General features: G+C 42.5%; 1 protein-coding gene across 7 annotated transcripts in view; it reads left to right on the top strand.

Annotated features, from left to right (window-relative positions):
- PKNOX2 (PBX/knotted 1 homeobox 2) overlaps positions 1-19,213 on the top strand; it is a 765,290-nt gene that overhangs the window by 496,510 nt on the left and 249,567 nt on the right. For all 7 annotated transcript variants that reach the window (XM_030220835.1, XM_030220833.1, XM_030220836.1 and 4 more), the window contains one exon: positions 9,844-9,983. In XM_030220835.1, the coding sequence (XP_030076695.1) occupies positions 9,844-9,983 (140 nt within the window). The remainder of the gene's footprint in view (positions 1-9,843; positions 9,984-19,213) is intronic.

Here is a 19,213-nt window from a genome sequence, read left to right as displayed (position 1 = left end):
AGTTTTTCAGGATTTCCCTAATGAATCTGCATATATTTATCTTCAAACAACTACGTGCATATCAAAATTATTTATTAAATATCCAAATATTTGAGATATAGCGCCTTGGACTTATTTTAACCTCCTAATTCCTAAACACCTCATCTCCTACATAACAAATACAGCATATCCACCTTATTGATACCATACAAGTGGCGTCCCACCCACTCCGATCAGAGAATGTACTTGTCCTGTGCACAAAGCACACAATATGTCTTCCAAATGCTTCTTATATCCAAGCGACTGTTATATACAGTTGCCAAGTTCACCCATCCAATATGGATAAATCCTCAAAGACCAGGACCCGAACAACCACAGATATCACCTCCAGATACTGGATTGTATGCTGCAGTACTTTGATGTTTCAATATTACACATCAACCAGAGTAGAGATCACTAATGGAGATTCATGCCACACTCTGATCCTGAACCTAACATGGTCTGTGTTTTGCTCCCTTTAGCGTCATCAGGGGTCGGATTCCTAAAAATAAACCACCCATTATAACAAGTCCACATACATCCCCAACTCAAACCCATAACTTTAAAAACCTTACAAAGTGTATCTTAAACTAATTCATAGACAGAAGATGGTCAGAGGCTCCAACTCACACTCTCCAACATACAGCCAGAACTCCAAAGAAACACCGATGCATGCGTATGGAGCCTCTGGACTCTCAGCGGTTCAAATACCTTGAGGCCTGCCCCTTCATATATTCAGCCATTCCACTTCCGTATTCAAACCATAAGAAATGATTGTATTCCAAGTAAATATCAGTCTTTGTTCCTTACGTAATAATAACATGGAAATATTACTGCCCCTAATACTCTTGCAATGGTATAAAACCACAAACTTCAAATTTTATTAGCATGCCCCTTCTCCACCCAATGTGGAACAAGAGGTGCTTCCTGTCTTTGCATACGAAGATTACTCAAATGTTGAGCTATCTTGCACTTGATTTTACATATTGTTTGTCCAATGTACCACAACCCGCAGGATCAACAAATCCCATATACACATTGTGTTGTATTATAAGCAGTGTGGGTATGCAGTGTAAACACCTGCCTTGTCGAGTGCGGCACATTGATCTGAGTAACCTGCAGCACATATTCACAATATAAACACGCTCCACACAGACTATGACCCCCCACTGTGTTGTCATCACCTCTGTGAGCATCATGACGCAAAAGCATCTCCCCTAAATTTCTATCTCGAGTAAGTGAACCGGGGATTTTGCTGAAACTGGGTATGCCTTCCTGTGTGTGCTAATAGATCTCATGCTTATTCATTGGGGAAATCCTGAAAACCCAACCTGGTGAGGGCTGAGGTTGGATATCCTTGTTCTAGGGATGAGAGACTGATAATGCATGGACTGGGAGAGGGACCTAGGGGTGATAGTGTCTGAGAATCTCAAGGTGGCAAAAAAACCAGAGTGATAAGATGATGTCCATAGTCAGAAGGATGCTGGGCTTGGAGTGGAGGAGTAGCCTAGTGGATAGTACAGTGTCTCTTGGCACACCTATAGCATCAAGGTAAACTGCTTCATCAAATGAACCAGAGACCTCCCTCTTTTCCTTGATTTGTTTCCTATTGGGGCCTGCCCTATCAACATGTTGGGGTGCTATAGCAATAGGGATTATCAACTGGACCAGGGCACACTGTCCTTTCCAGTTAAGGGTAGGGCTGGATATAGGGTTCTATTACCGCAATACCACCAAACATCAGCTCTGGAGCGAGTGAAATCAGAAAAATCCAGATTTACACTAGCCATAAATGTGGTACTGCACGATAATAGATCTCCCACCATATAGGAGTTGCTAACTGTTTTTCTGCGCACACAGGTCTCAAATTTAGTTATGGGTGGTTTGAATCTAGGGGGTACCTTCTCACTTCCTCTGGGTGTTTCTGGAAACAAGAAACTGAGGGAAAGGCAGGATTTGTCAGTAGTCTGGTTACCTTCGAGTAATTTTAACATGTATAACACTCCATTATAGTCATTCACAAAGTTCAGAGGGAAAGGGACAACCAAAGGCTCTAGGCGAGGGGAAGCACATACATAGCAGTCAGTGACATTTAAACTATTGGTAGTACTCAATCCAACCATAGGCTTATGTCGCTGTAACCAGTCTCAATGGCAAAAGTTTCTCTAAGGTCGGTGACATTTAGAATTTTGTTTGGAACTTTTGTTTCTTCCGGGGCTTTGGGTACTAAGGGGTTCTTAGGATCTATTCCTGGTACTAGGGGACGAGTAGTGGGTTTGGCCTTTGAGGGTTTGGTGACAAGGATCCGGAAGCGGGTCATGGGGTCAGCATTGGTGGCATCTATCCCAATAACATAGGTGCGATTCATTTTCGTATACACCCCTTTAAATGTAAGGATCACTGGATTACATTTCCCTACGTCGCAGGTAGCGCGGTTAACATATGGCTCGTGCAGTTTGATCTGGTTTCTCAGGACATAGTTTCAGGCCAAGTGGGTGATTCGGTATACCACCATATCCCTGTATCCCATTTGTTACAAGGGTAATTGATGCAATCTGGGTACATATGCAAGCAGCAAATGCCGAATAATGCCTTTGCCATACCAAATTCCCACAGTGGGAATGCTACAAATATCAAATTGGACTGTCACCATTTCTGTTGTGATCGTGTGGGCCTTTAGCATAAGAGTTATCATATGAGATCTCATCATTGCTGAAACCAATTATGCGGGAGAAGCCAAGGCATAACAGATATGCTGTGTACATTTTGGGGCTGTGACTTCAGCTAATCAAGGGGGGGGTCTGGTGATTTTCAATAATAATGGGGGGGGGGAGTTAATGGCGGTGTCACCCCAGGGCCTCAAGAGAGCATTGGTGGTATGGCACCTGTGCACCAGGAGGCAGAGTATTCTATCCTGATGAGTTTAAATGGTTCTATGAGTCTATTTCCTCTCTTTCGGATGAAAAACTCAGGCCAAACCCCTGCCACTGATTCACTCGAGAATAACCAAAATGTTACTAGTTTCCCTGTTCTATTCGTACAATGGCACCTTCAGCAGTATTTATTTATTTATTTGTTACATTTGTATCCCACATTTTCCCACCTATTTGCAGGCTCCTAATAAGGGCTCGCACAAAATTTGAAACCTGGTTTGAGCATCCCAAGTGGGGTCATCATCGGGACCAGGGTCCCAGCCTAAGGTGCTGGACATAGAAAATAGGTCAGTTTTTAATCGGGTACCCCAAATACAAATCTAATAAGTAACAGAACCTTGTTGCAATATAGTGTGAAAAGCAGTAACAGTATTAATGCTAATATAGTTGCATCTATACCTAATAGGAGAGCGATCATAGGACAGAAGAGTATATTATGCTATGAGACTACGTAACACAATTAGTTTAGAAATAAAAAGAAAGCAATGCAATACTAGCAATATGTCTTCAGTGAAGATAATACCAACAGTGTATATGATAATACTCCCGACCAGGAGTCCAAGAATAATGATTGTGAAATCAAGAGTCAGTGATTCCTCGTTCTGTTTCTGGAGTTCCTGGTTCTGGTTTGGTTGTTTCAGTGTGTTTCCCGGGTGCTTTTTCATCTGGATCCAAGGTGTGAAAAACGCAAATGTCCTTGAGGTGTACCCAGGAACTGTGTTCTTGCAGCTTAGCTGCTGTGGCTGACAGAGCTTCGATTCTGAAGGGTCCTACATAAATGGGATTCTTCCACGTTTTGTGTGTGTAGTACTTTAGTCTCCAACTTTCAGAGTGTTAAACATAGTAACATAACATAGTAGGTGACGGCAGAAAAAGACCTATACGATCCATCCAGTCTGCCCAACAAGATAAATGCATATGCGCTACTTTATATGTATACTTGACCTTGATTTGTATCTACCATTTTCAGGGCACAGACCGAAGAAGTCTGCCCTGTACTAGCCCCGCCTCCCAACCACTAGCCCCGCCTCCCAATCACCGGTGCTGCCACTCAATACTATTACTACTACTTAACATTTCTAGAGCGCTACTAGGGTTACGCAGCGCTGTACAGTTTAACAAAGAAGGACAGTCCCTGCTCAAAGGAGCTTACAATCTAAATCTCCGCTAAGCTTCTGAGGATCCTTTCCTTCTGAACAGGATTCCTTTTTTGTTTATCCCACGCATTTTTGAATTCTGTTACCGTTTTCATATCCACCACCTCCCGAGGGAGGGCATTCCAAGTATCCACCACTCTCTCCATGAAAAAATACTTCCTGACATTCTTCTTGAGTCTGCCCCCCTTCAATCTCATTTCATGACTTCTAGTTCTACCGCCTTCCCATCTCTGGAACAGGTTCATTTTCCTCCAGGGTATACATGTTCAGGTCAGCAAGTCTCTCCTCATACATTTTGTAACGCAAATCCCATGCCATTTTTATAGCTTTTCTTTGCACTGCTTCAAATTTTTTTTAAATCCTTAGCAAGGTACGGCCTCCAAAACTGAACACAATACTCCAGGTGGGGCCTCACCAACAACTTGTACAGGGGCATCAACACCTCCTTTCTTCTGCTGGTCACACCTCTGTCTATACAGCCTAGCAACCTTTTTCTGAGTTGTACTATCCTTATCCCCCCTTCTGTCGGGCAGTTCCTGTGAAATGCAAGACAGAGAAGTTATCACCGACTGTAACAGATCCCAATATACAGAGTAGTAGTCAGAGAGGTGATTTTCAGGATTGCCTTTGAGTAGACGCATTTTACGCCCAGTGCAAAGCTGAAAAGGAGTCAATTTTAGAGAGGCTGATGGTGTGGCGTGCAAAGTCAGCAGCGCCAAAGGCAGCGCATCCAGCAATGTTTTAATTCCATTAGCCATGAGCTGGCACAGTTTAGTCTTTAGCAATCCATTGTATCTTTCAACAAGGCCATTACTAGTGGGTTTGTAAATGCTTACCATCTGGTGAGTAATGCCCAATTTGGCAGTTAGAGTATGAATTAATTCATTGACAAAATGGGAACTATTGTCCGCCGTGATTTTGCATGGGATTCTAAACCTAGGGATAAGATCATTACAGAGTACATGTGCCATCACCTGGCCAGTCTCTTGGGTACAGGGGATGGCCTCAATCCATTTTGAAAAACCATCAACGCAAACAAGCAAATATTTTTTTCCTTTAACTGGTGTGATCATATCAGTGAAATCACAGTACCAGTGAAGGCCCGGCCCTTGGACGGTGGGCAGAGAGCCCACTGGCACAGCATTTCCCCGCTTGGGAGTGATAAATGACAGGAGAAAATTGGAGAAGTACTCAGAGATAGCACTTCATGTGCAGCTTTGTTGTAACTCCCATGAGGAGGGAAAGGGGAATGGGAAATGGGACTTGATATACCGCCTTTCTGTAGTATTTTGCAACTACATTCAAAGCAGTTTACATATATACAGGTACTTATTTTGTACCTGGGGCAATGGAGGGTTAAGTGACTTGCCCACAGTCACGGGAATCGAACCCAGTTCCCCAGGATCAAAGTCCGCTGCACTAACCACTAGGCTACTCCTTGGTTGGTAAGTAAATAAGTAAATAAAGAATAATATTTTCTCATCTCTGCGTGGCCTTCACTTCTTCTCTCTCTAACTGTATGAGTGTGTGGAACATTCTATTGGGTTAGGGAGGAAGAAGAATAAAAATTTCAATGGTAACCCCGACGTTGAAAAATGTGGAGTGTGCTAATTTTCAGTTCTTCCAAAATTTTGTGGTTCTACCGTTAACAGGTTTATAATTGGCTTCACTGTTAGCGAGAAAATTCGGTTAATCTGTTGCAGTGTTTATTGGCTTCACTGTGTTATGATTGGGGTCTGAACCCCTCTCAAACTTACCTCTTTCCTGGGGGTCAGCTTCTTAGCTGGTTTCTGTTTTTTTTCTCTGTCCTTTCTGAGCTGGCTCTGTCTTTCTGTGCTGGCAGCTTCCAGCAGCATGGCTCTAATTGTTTCACTATACTGCACCTGTGTGTGTGTTGCCTGAGTTGATCTACCTCTCTTTGGGTGTACTGGCTTCAAGTGCTTCACGGTTTTGCATTGGTGTGGGTTGGGCCTCTCTGGGTCAGTGTGCTGTTGCCTGGGGCTAGGGAGTGTGACATCATCAGGGTGGGCCTTGATAAGGAAGTGGTCTTGTTTCCTTCAGGGCCTTTGCAACAGTGGTGTTTGCTTTAGGTAGGGTGGTGCAGTGTACACTTCTGACTTTGTGTCTAGTTTCCCTACTTGCTTTTGCTAAGGGCCAGGTTAGTGTTAGTGCAGTGTGCACTGGTGACTGTGTGTTTAGCTTTCCTGCTTTTCCCTTATGGTTCCCCTGCTTTTCCCTCTTGGTTTTGGAAGCATTGCTATGTGTAGGGTTTTGGAAGCTCTGTTGCTGATAGAAGTACTTCAGGGTTTGGTGTTGTTAGGAACACTGCAGAGTTTGCTGTTAGAAGTACTTCTGGTGTTTGTGCTATTGGGAGCATTGCAGTCTTTGCTGTTGGTGTTTGGTGATTTAGAATCACTTTTGGCTTATGTGTTAGCTTCACTGCTTTTTCCTTGTGGCTCCCCTGTCTTCCCTTTTAGTGCTAGGAGCTCTTCTGGTTGCTTGCCAGAGTAGTGCTTAGGAAGCACCTTGTTAGTTGTATCTACCTTGCTAGAGCAGTGCTTAGGTAGCTGGTTAGTTTTGTGTTTAGCTTATTAGTGTAAAGCTCTGCTTGTAGCTTGGTGCTTAGTAGCACCTGTGTTAGCTTTGTGTTTAGTTCCCTGCTCTGTTAGTTTAGGGCTTAGGAAGTCCCTTTCTTGAGCAGGGCTTAGGAGCTCCTGTTTAGTATAGGGCTTAGGAAGTCCTTTTGTCAGTTTACTATTAGGAACACTCCTGCTGGTTTAGGGCTTGGGAGCACGTAGATCAGTTTAGGTTTAGGAGTAGGGTTACCATATGGCTCCAGAAAAAGGAGGACGGATTGAGCCAGCCGGGTTTTACTTCCATTGCTTTCAATGAAAGTAATTGAGCCAGCCAGGTTTTACTTCCATTGCTTGGAAAGCAATGGAAGTAAAACCCGGCTGGCTCAATCCGTCCTCCTTTTTCTGGAGCCATATGGTAACCTTATTTAGGAGCACTTCTGTTTCCAGTCCTTGTCCCTGTGTCATCCGGTATCCAGTAAGTCCTGCCGGCTACTCGAACCCAGGAGCTCAACTTCTGGGGGGCTTAGTAGCTAAGCGCAGGTGAAGCTGTGCGGACCAGTCCAGTGTGCTCCAGTCCAGGGTGTCCCGGTCCGGTATGTGTTCCAGTCTGGTGTGCTCCAGTCCAGTGTGTTCCGGTCCGGTGTGTGTTCCAGTCCTGTGTCCTCCAGTCCGGGGGATTCCAGTCCATGTGTTCCGGTTCGCTGGGCAGTGCCTGCAGTCCCTGCCGGTGTGCTTACCCAGTGTTGGTTGGTGGGTTTTGCCTGCTGCTGTCGCTCCTCGGCAGCAGCCCAAGGGCTCACGTTTGCTCCAGAGCCCAGCCCCGCGGGCTCTGAACCTGAGAACCTGACACACTGTTTACAAGACAATTCGGTTTATCTGTTACCAGCCTTTTAATTGGCCCGGCTGCTGACAAGACAGTTCGGTTTACCTGCTAACATCCTCCTACAGCTTAAAAAACAAGAAGAGTCAATCTCTGCAGAACACATTGGTAAGAAAGAAAGGAACAGAGGTGATCAGTGCATGACGTTTTCAACTTTTCTTCAGATTGCGGGCGCTACAGCATTCCATAGCTAAAGGCTCTGAATTGTGGCAATTGGATATATCTTAGATGCGTTTTCAATTAACTCTAATTCTATAAAGGCCCCTCGTTATTCAGCGTTATTTAACTGATCAGAATGGCTGCTGACCAATTAAATAGCACTTTTACTGGTTGTCCGCAGATATTCAGTGGGGGATAACCGGCTATCCCCCGCCAAATATCTCCGGTTAGCAGCTAGCAGACAGCCGGTTATATTGCCCAATATAACCGACTATCCGCAATTTTTTAAACCAGGTTTCACGATCATATTTGGTCAGTTGAAAACACGGTATATCGTTGGCTGGTTTAAAGATAACTGGCTAAGTCTGAATATTAGTTAGCCAGTTGTCTTTAAACTGGCCAGAAGTAAACTGGATATTCAAGGCCGGTCACCGAAAATGGCCCAGCATTGAATATCTGGTTTAGCGCCGACCATGGGAGTTAGACAGTCTAATTCCCGCAGTCTGACTATTGGCCCCAGATGTGTGCATAAATTTGGTTGCATGCCCAAATTGTGTGAATGCGTCTTAATTGAATAATTAGCCAATTAGTGCCAATAATTGGCTTTTTAACAAGCTATTATTGGCACTAATTGGAATCAGTTAAGATGTACGTGCATAAACTTAGGGGTGTGATCTACGTCTAAATTTTACATGCACCTTGAAAAAGGGTGAGCGGAAATGGCAGGGTCATGGGCAGTTCAGGACAGATCATGGGTGTGGTTTTTGGTTACGTGTGCAATTATAGAATAAGGGGGCTCTGTGCCTAAATTTAGGCGTGGGTATTTGCACCATATTTTCGTTGTTGCAAATGGATGTGCCTAAATTTAAGTGTACTCTAGGACTTAGGTGTGGCTTATAGAATTGCTCTCAGCGTGGGTTTTTTTTGGGTGGGGGCGCCATTTAGAGAATCTATTCTCAAATGTGTGTATACTGTTAACCTGAAGGATACCTGGTGCATGCAATTCTGTCAAAACATGGCCGTATTGGGTTAATTTTAGTAAAGTGTTTTTTATTACAACTTGTGTCTGCACCTCCACTCATTGGCTGTCTCCATTCCTTTATTTCTTGTCCTCTTATAACTTTCCTTAGGAAAAATATATTCAAATTCTGGTGTCACTTCAAGAACAGCAACACAAAATCCCTTCACTACCAGATACTTTGTCAGCAACACTAAATCCTGCAAAGAAGCTTCTCATACTTTATGTAGCCAATTTAACAGCACCAGTTCTCAAGCACAAATACCAACAACTCTACGTTTGAAAAAGCAAAACAACAGTACGGTTCCTATTGAAAAAAGCCATACAAGTCAGACTGATACAGATCCGCACACAAACTACATGCCAGCAGAATCTCTCACCTCGGTCACATGCAGAACACAGACCAACCCTCGCTAATTACAGAATAAGGGACCAAAAATTAGAAATGGAAACACAGAGAAACCACAGACTCACTCTTGCATGTGCTGGTTCCAGTTGCAAAATGGCTGCTGAGACCTCCCAAGGCAGCCTCAGCAATAGTTGTGAGGGAGTAGCAGCATGGGGCAGGAATGGTTAGGGTTCTTTTCTATCCCTGAAGAGGCCATTAGACCACCAGGGCTTCCTAATATAGGCCCGGGGAGGACCTATGGGTGGTCGGGTGGGATAGGGGGGCAGAGAGTGATAGTGGGGAGGGGGGAATCAAAGTGTGAGGGAGGTCGTCATGGGGGGGAGCTCAGAGGGGCCTTTTTTGATGGGGTGTAGGAGAGGGAGTAGAGGGGGCAGTTTCAGTTTCTACTGAAACTCAGTGGCCAATTTCGGTTTCAGATCCTGGGATCAATCAGGCTTTATTTGTATTAATCTTTCCCTTTCATATTTTTTTCTATTTCTTTCTTCTGTACCTCTCTATCCACTCATAGCTAGAGCTTTACAGTAAGCATCCATTCAGATTTTATTCTTGTCATTCTTGTGGGGTTTTTTTTTTACCCTGGCTAAAATAAGAGTTGAAATTGGTCTCATCTGAATAGATACCTGCATGCCACACCATTGGATCACCTGATTTGGGGGACATTATTTTTGAGTATTTTTTGCATTCTCTTCACAGATGACAGCGACAGCACAGCCTACTGCCAAGACCCAGGCAGTGCACATCCCAGCATCCTCAGTGGCAGCAAATACCCCAGTCCCTAGCACTCCTGTGGACCCTCAGGCACAACTAGAAGCGGACAAGCGTGCCGTATACAGGTAGACAGCACATATATGATTACTTTTGCAATGCAACTTGCACAACTGGTACTGGCATCTGACCCAAGAAGAGATGTAGGCAGAGAGGAATTCTCTGTATCTGACAGCAGTTTGAATGAGCTCTCTTTCTATCTGGATTAAAGTTGAAGACATCCAAAAGTGAACAGAAATTAGTATAGAGGTACATATTTAGCCAGTGGCAGTGATTTTAGCCAACGGCAGTGAGCGTTTTTTTTATTTAACCACCGCCGGCATTATTCCTGGATATTCAATACCGGGCTATGTCCAGGCACTAGCATTGAATATCCAGGTCTGTGAGATATTCAGCATTTAATCACCTAAACAACACCACATAAAGATAGGACTGACTTTTATGCAAACCGATTTAACCGCTAAATTTAGATGGTTAAGTGCCCATATATGTAATTATGGAAAATGATCAGACTAGATGGACCTCTCAGGTTTTATGTAAATGTCTGCATATCTCTGTACTGCTTTAAACTTTTCACAAAGGTTTGATTGTAGCTGTGCATATGTTTTGTTGGCAGTGCATTTCCAGAGTAAGACTGTCGAGTCTTTGCCATTGTCAGGAGTAGTGACTAAGATGTCTTAAGGCACTTAAGCACGGTATTTGCTCCTTAACACGCATTAAATGACAGTAACGTGCGTTATATTACCTTAAAACACACTAATGCTCATATGTTTGACACAAATCCCTTCTCACAACGGTTAAGCAATTATATTAGCGGGTCTGTGATATTGGAATTTATAGATCTCTGCTAGTTTTCCGAGGACCTCAGTTTTACGGAGCTATGGTGCACATACCATTTTTGTGTACTGTAGGTAGGCTAACTAAATAATTCTTATAGGAAAACAACTCCCAACAGATTATTTATGCCAAGGTCCTAAGGTGCAGAAATCTGCCCAAGCAAATATTGTGGACTCGGGTGCTAGGGGAAAATAGGACCTTGCTTTTGGCACCTAGCCAAACTTGCCGTTAGAGAAACAAAACTAAAGCCAGCTGAAATATATTATATTTATTTATTTTTTATTTTATTGTTATTTTTGTTACATTTGTACCCCGCGCTTTCCCACTCATGGCAGGCTGAATGCGGCTTACTAGATAAAGAAAGTATACAAATATAGAATAGCTCTGTAGCAAGGCTTAGCAAAGTACAAATATATAACTATATAACTTGCTGATAATAAAAATACAAAATAGATTGCACTAAATATAGACTATGCAAAATGATTCTTACTGGAATACTACGTAATTACACAAACCTGATTTGGTAATATGAAAACTACAGTTCTTATGCAAAATACAACGGTTAGTAGCTTATTCCCTGACCAAGAGTTGTGGCCTAACCAATCTTATCTCAGATAAACACCAATCACTAATTCCTGACATCTATAGAAGTAAATCCTGTTATCTCACCATCCTGTCTGTTCGGCAGTCTCCCGATGAGGTAGGTGCGGATTTCTCCTTAGAGTTCAGCTGTCTCCACAGCAAGTCAGTCTCAGATGTAGTTCAGGGTCTATCTTCTGCAAGCAGGTGTCACCGTCACTCCGTGTAGTATTCAGAGCTGATGTAGCTGAACCCAAAGGTATTTTCACCAGATATGTAGTTCACAAGGTTAGAACAACAAAGTCTCTTGCTCACTCCGAGCTTTCTAACCTTGCTGAGTTTTTCAGGTCTTTCTCCTTTCTCTTGCCAGTCCAAAACTCTCTCCCAGTCTCCGACTAACCAACTTTCTTTAGTTCCCGCTTTCTTAGTACCTCTCGGTCAGATGACCCTCCGGGACCAATCATGATTCTGTCCAGCTAACTCCATGAGCATGAAGAGTCCTTTGTTCGTGACCCTGAAGTTGTTACTTTCGGGTCTGCGTATCTGTCGGCAACCAGGCTTACTGGAGCCATGGGGCTCACTCCCCTTTCAGCTTCTCAGGGTGATAACAGGGGGTGGTTGTAACACAGAATGTCCTTGGATGCGGTCTGCCTGCCAGTGATTTTCCAGAAACTGAAAAGCTGGATCTTGCTGACACAGATGTGCTCAGGTCAGAGGTTGTAGAATCCATCTTGTTGTAACAGGCTGTATTAGGCTTGTATGAACCAAGACCAGCTCAGGTGAGATCTGTGGTAAATACCCCTATAGTACCATTCTCCACTCGTCACCGGTCTTCTAAAGAAAATCTTTTTTTTCATTTAATTCTTTGTTACTAATTTTATATATTAAAAAAAATAAGAATATATAACAAAGAATTAAATGAAAAAAAGATTTTCTTTAGAAGACTGGTGACGAGTGGAGAGTTATATTACCTTAAGGCATGTTAGTTTAGGTTCCTGTGGGCTACCTAATAATGATATGCAAAATATGCAAAAGCATGCCAAATGCTTCAATATTATATAAATTGAATAATGCAGCCTGCAATGAACTTTGCAAGCTGTGGTATTCCTAGAAAATAACCCTAGCTCAGAACTGGTACTTTTTTCCCTGCCCATGACCATCAGACTGTTAACAAGTGGTCCCAAGCTACAGAGCAGCCTGTCATAAAAGGGGTAGCACTTTAAAATTAAAAGTAGGGTCAGGATTCACAGGTCATGGATCTCCCCTTCCCCAAAGATACACCCTCTCCCATCCTCTAAGACACATTACAAATAAATTTCAAGTTTATTTAGAACATTTATTCTACTCATCAAGCAAATGTCTGAGCAGCATCGCGTACAGTCTAAGGTAGTAAGGGAAAGTAAACAGAAAAAGGGCAGGGGGAAAGGAGGATAAATACAACATTAATAGTAGAGTGGGGGATTAAAATACATAGGGACAGCTGTGTGGTCCAGGTTCACACCAGAAGGCCTCATTAACACCTGTATGCATCAGTAAAAAGCAATGTTTTCAATCTGGTCTTAAATTTTTGTTGGGATGTTTGAAGTCTGAGTTGTTGTGGGTTCCGAGCCCTATCTCTACCCTCAGAAACTCCCCCCACCTCTCTGTAGGTCTCCTGGTTCTACAGGAAGTGGTTGTCTAGGAGGTATAAAGCAGCCTTTTTTGCCTTTTTACCCGCTGAGGTAAAAAGAGCCCTTTTTATCGCAGCTTAGTAAAAGAGCTCCAAAATTATTTATGTGCACTTGTGATGGGACAAATGCCAGAATATTTAAAATATTTCAAATGCAAGATTTTGAAATGTTTGAAAGTAATGAAATAGATTAAAAGGTTAATACTAACATCATGACTTGTATCCTGCTTCGACCTTTCAGTTCTAAGCGGGTCACAACCAGAACAGTCCTCTGGGAATTAAATAAAACAATTAGGGGTCATTTTACTAAATTGCGGGAAAAAGGGCCCCATTGAGGTGGCGATAAGGGCTCCGGTGCTAACCCGACGGTAATTGGGCAGCACGCGGTGATACCTGATTACTGCCACATTAGCTATTTCTGAGGGTTTTCTTTTTTCCCCAGAAATGGCATGTGCTCGGGGCGGGACTACTGCCAGCAGCCACGTTGGGCTGGCGGTAGTCCCGAAAGAACAAGTAGTAAGCCCACGTTAGGCCCCCGCTGCTTTGTAAAAGGGCCCCTTAGAAAATAATGTCAGGCCGGTAAAACATATTTCTAGAAGAGAGAGGTTTTTATTCCCCTTCTAAATACAAGATAGAAATAAGAAAATAATATTCCGTCAATTTCCTTCCATAATCTAGCAGCATATACAGCTAAAGAATTCTCAGAGGTGATAGTCTTCTTGTACCCTTATCTGAAGGGAATGTTAAAAAATTAGCATTATCACCTCGCCTGGATCTAAGAGAAGCTGGGAAACAAAAGTGAGAAAGGAGGTTACTCGGGATCAAACCATGTAATATTTTGAACAGAAAGCAAGCTAATTTGAAAAGAATTATGGCCTTGATTAGCAGCCAATAAAGTCTAACATAAAATGAGGAAACACTGTCATATTTAGATAGTTCAAAAATTAACCGTATAGCCGTGTTTTGCACGGTCTGAAGTCTCCTCAGTAACCCCTTCATACATCCTATGTACACAGAATTACAATAGTAAAGATATGACAGCAATAGCGAATGTTCTAGGCATTCAAACTGATCTAAAATGAACCAAGAGATCACAAAAAAAAAACCCATTAAACAATACAGGGGAAAGAGGTGGCATATCAATGTTTAAAAAGTGAAAGTAAGTTGTGAAAACGGACTATGCTGGCAGTTATAAAACCAAAAGAAACCGTGTCTATTACATATTGATCAAAAGATGTATAATGGATTCATTTCTAATAACCAAGTCAAAGCTACTGAAAATAAATGCTTTCTGGCAGCAGTGTTGTCTCTGCGACTTGTACCGAACAATGCTAATAATAAACGCTGTGCATGTGTATTGTGTCCTTTCTGAGAAAATTGGGGCCCACAGATTGTGGGGTCCCTGTGTACTTACTGATTACCAACCAATTACCAGAAGTAGTTACCATCCAGAAGGGAGAAGAAGTGGGATTTCTAGTCGGAGTCAATCCCATGTACAAAGTCTGTCTACATATCGGATGTCATAATACAATCTTATTATTGTTACCCCCTGCCATTTTTGTAAGTTTGTTCCATGCTCAGCAACTTCATCTGTCAACCATATTTGACGATCTCTGGGAAAAGGTAAGTAAAGTTGCAGATCCAAAATCTTGAGAATGGCTGTTTTTTCATGTCAAGGGTCCATATAAGCAAAAGTTACATGTTTGAACTTCTGTAACTCTTTTCTTTTTCCACATAAAAGGATGGGGTTTGGACTGTTGTATTACAAATTGTTTACTCTAACAGAATTCATTAAAATTTCATTTTTTGTTCCTGGCAACTTTTGTCACCTTTTCCCAGAGATGGTAAATTTCTGTTAATTTATCTTGCAGTAATCTATGAATGTATGTATTAACCTTTCCCTCTACCCCCACACTCCTTTCTTTGCCAATGCTGAAAACACAAAGGAAGAATAAATATCAAACATAATTACACTAAATGGCGGCTTAAACCCCTCTAGAAATAAGCAGATCTCTTTTAATCACCTTCTTAAGCCTGTGGAAACCTATGTACAGCCCTCACGTCTGTTCATTGCTTAACAATTCACAAGCCCACCCCATATATTCTCACCATGGGTACTCTTTTCATTCTGTGCAGTGGAAAGAAGAGGGTATTGCTTGTTACTGCCCCCCCCTCAAGAAATCTCTCCTTTTATTTCTCTTCTTTCCTTGTTAACGTTTTTTTTCTTTTTACTTTACCCTTCATTCTTGCATGCTCTAGCACCATATCTTTCTCTCTATTTTTCTTTTTCTGTTTCTTTGATTCCTATTCTACTGTTCTCTCGTTATTTTTATCTCTCTTCCTTTTCTCAATTTTTCTTTGCCTTTTTTGTTTTCCATCACTTTCCTTTTTTCCTTCCTTTCATCTCATATTTCTCTTGTCTTCTTGCTGTCTCTCCCTTTCTCTCTTTCTATTAAGGCTTTCCTTTAGAGTCATCTATCTCCATATTCATCCTCCTGTCCCTTCTTTCTCGGTTCCATGCTGTTTTTCCCTTTGGTGTCTCCCTCTTGTTTTCTCTTTCTGTTAGTTGATCTGCACCTCTTTCCCTTTTTCTTCTCTCTGTATATTTTCTTTTAACTTGCTAGCAGAGCTGTGCTGAAAGTGCTAAATTAGACCATTGGAAGAATTCATTTCTCTTTATTAGTTTGTGTCAAATTCTTTTTATTTCTGACTGCAAACACCCTTTCCCTTGCTGTAAAATGTCACTTCCATTCAGACCTTTCATTTGTTCTGTGCCAAGGAGGAGTTAGAGTGCAAAGTTTAATCTTCTCAATGTTTTGAATGTATTTCACAAAAATCAAAAATGCGTACATGTGCGCGCGCACACAGAGACATACACATATGTACACACAGACACACATGCATGCACTTGTTTATTCATGCCTTCAAAGAAATGAAATACATTGGTGAGGCAAGACTTCCCTTGGCTGAATCCATGCTGACTATGTCCTACATATGCACTTTTATACCTACATGAAAGAAAAGGAAAGAAGCTTCTCTATTTGGATATGAGACAATTGGCACCATGAAATTACCGGGAAATGCAGGATACTCACATGGTCTGATTTCTAGTCTTTCTTTTTATTTTAGCGCACATCTGTTTTATTTACTTTTTCATTAGAACATACATAACCACTTCCCATACATTCCCTTCCCCTTCAATGTTTAAGTAGCATAGCATTTAAAATAAGATTTCTACATTGAGATATCAGCGTATTACAAAGGGATGCAAAATTACAAGAAACCTTTTCTTTCTTTTTCAAATACTTTTCAAAACCGTCAAACATTCCATCTCCAACAAGTGAAACATCTGTTCCACCCAGTAAATTAGTATACAGCATTTAAAGGTGAAGCAAACTGTCTGAACAAACAAGATTTCAGTTGCACAACTTTAAATCAGTCTGTCATGAAGGTCTAACAGACACACGTCTACTTAGTAGCATATATAAATATTAGAAGACCCATTTCCAAAGCTGAGCAATTGCTGGACATGCTGTATGTACACTTCTCAGCGTTACATTTTTCACCAGATTCAATCGCTATAACTCTAGGTGTATAAATATCTGGTACAGAAACTTGAAATGCACGTCTCTCCAAACCAGACTCTCAGCCACTTCTTCCACCCTCACCACACTCTCACAAAAATCATCCACATTCACATCTGCCAGCCATCTCTGCATTGCAGCTAGACCAAAGGCATCTTCCATAAATCCACTGAAATGCTTATACAGCCAGGAAATTAATCCTACTTGCATGGTGTGCCTCACCAGATCCTGGTCTAGAAACCCACTTTGGATGTCTGGCTAGTGGTTAAACCTCCCTGCCCAAGGTAGTGGTACACCTGTAAATGCCTAATGAAATCCTTATCTGCAGCCCAAAGTCCCACTACAATTCTACAAAGGACCAAATGCCATCTACCTCAGCCTTCCCCCCCCCAAACTGTCCCACTCTCCAAAGACCCACTTAATTCCATTTATCAAAGATAAAAGATTAAATTCCTTGTAAAAACTCCACGTTCCCATAGATTGGAAGATAACCTGAAGCCCTCGGTACCTATAAATCCAACCCTAACAAGTAACCCTAACCAATAAATTTTGCGGCCCTTGCCAAAATGAACACAAGATCAGACTATGCAATGTATAGGCCAGTGAGTAGAGTTTTTCTAGATGCTTTCCAGCCAGATGTCATTGAACTCAGACTTATTCACCAAGCAACACTTAGGAAACTGTAACAAACAGCTAACATGATATAAGCGCAAATTCAATAACACAAGATCCATAACCTTCACTGGCACTTTGCAAAGCCTTCATCTGTATTTCCTCAGGACTGGAGTTTTGGAATCAGAGTCGGAAGCAATTTTGGGTGGAGTCTGAGTCGGTAAAAATGTACTTCACTAGTCTTCTTCCCTGGGGTTAGATTCTTCACTCGCTCACTAGCCAATCTTGCTTTTTGTTGTGTCCACATTGATACTACGGTAAGATACCCCATTGGCCCCAAATAAAAGGCCAGATGGGTGGAGCTACCTGTAACTCACCAAGGCCTTTGGCAGTAGGGTGATCACCTCTTTAAATTCTCACCTCCTTTTAATGTAATTGAGGACAAATCTCTATAAATTTCAGTCATGTGACCATCTCATTTCATGTCTCTTCTGGCTCTCACCACTGCTGAGACCCTCTCCTTAAGGAGAAAGTATAACCGATAAACCACAGAAGCTTTCCTTTTGAATGCCTCAGTGATCTATGAGCTTGGTCTATAAGTACTTCATCCACTTTCCCCTAATGGCAGCATCCCCTGCAGTATCATTTGGAAGATTTGCTGAGCTACACCATGCACAACTATATGCTGAGGCTGCTCATGGACCTTGTGAATTCACAAATTACAGTACCTCGTCCACCTTTCATGTTTTAGTTCTAATTTGTCCACCCAGTTCGCCACAGCCACCATTTCCTCTTCTTGGGTGTCTTGGCCGTGCTCCACTTCCTCCACATGACTCCTGAGTTTGGCTGTATCAGCAAACAATTCCTGAATTTCTAGCATGGCTGCACCAGTTTCATGTTTTAAATCTCTCTTTAGCTCACTTAGTAGACCCCACAACTCAACACTCGTCAATGGAATACACCTGCACTGAGAATCCCTGTCACACCAACATGATCAGAGGCTGAGTCCGCCAGCAGTGCTGAGACCTGGCCATATTTGCCATGTGTCTTTGAGTTGCTCTGCTGGTTGCTGGGCTGAAAGTACTTCTTCAGACTCAGAGTTTTCAGTTTACTGGCCACTGCGCACCCTAACTGGATATGTACCCTTGAATGACTTATGGCCAAATCTTTATTGGCAGGGATTCGTGGTGGCAAGAATAGTTTTATAAGTATTCCAAAGGATCTCTCGATTCAAGTGGCCATTCACTGGATTGGTACCACTTCTTTTTGTTTTGTTTTTTAAAGACTTTTAAGTCAACACTGGAAATAGCAGAATGCATCAGAAGGAGCTGTCAGAAAATCAGGATCTCGGTCATACCAGAGATTGGAATATTATATTCAATTAATGGACATAACTTCATTTCCTCCGCTGCACGCTTCCCTAAATGTGACTTTACCACAGGAACTCTATCCTCCCTGTCAGGTTCTCAGGTTCAGAGCCCGCGGGGCTGGGCTCTGGAGCAAACGTGAGCCCTTGGGCTGCTGATGAGGAGCGACAGCAGCAGGTAAAACCCACCAACCAACGCTGGGCAAGCACACCGGCACCGGCAGGGACTGCATGCACCGCCCAGCGAGCCGGAACAAACGGACTGGAATCCCCCGGACTGGAGGACACGACTGGAACACTGGACTGGAATCCCCCGGACTGGAGGACACAGGACTGGAACACTGGACTGGAATCCCCCGGACTGGAGGACACAGGACTGGAACACTGGACTGGAACACACCGGACTGGAAATGACACTCCCACAATATCACTTTGTAATGTTCTCACCGGAGCCACCAAACGCCTTCCGGTACTATGTAAACCACATTGAGCCTACAAATATGCGGGAAAATGTGGGATACAAATGCAATAAATAAATAAATAAATTATTGCGGAGGGGAGAGTGAAGCATTATCCAAGAGTCAAGTGACACACCAAATTAAAGCGGTCTTGTGCTAAAGAAGGAGAAAGAGAAGCTTCAAGGGAGAGCTG

This window comes from Microcaecilia unicolor, chromosome 12 (genome assembly GCF_901765095.1).
Source record: "Microcaecilia unicolor chromosome 12, aMicUni1.1, whole genome shotgun sequence".
NCBI classification, from domain to species: domain Eukaryota; kingdom Metazoa; phylum Chordata; class Amphibia; order Gymnophiona; family Siphonopidae; genus Microcaecilia; species Microcaecilia unicolor.
Note: the sequence above shows the minus strand (reverse complement) of the source record. Positions and strands in the feature narration are given on the sequence as shown.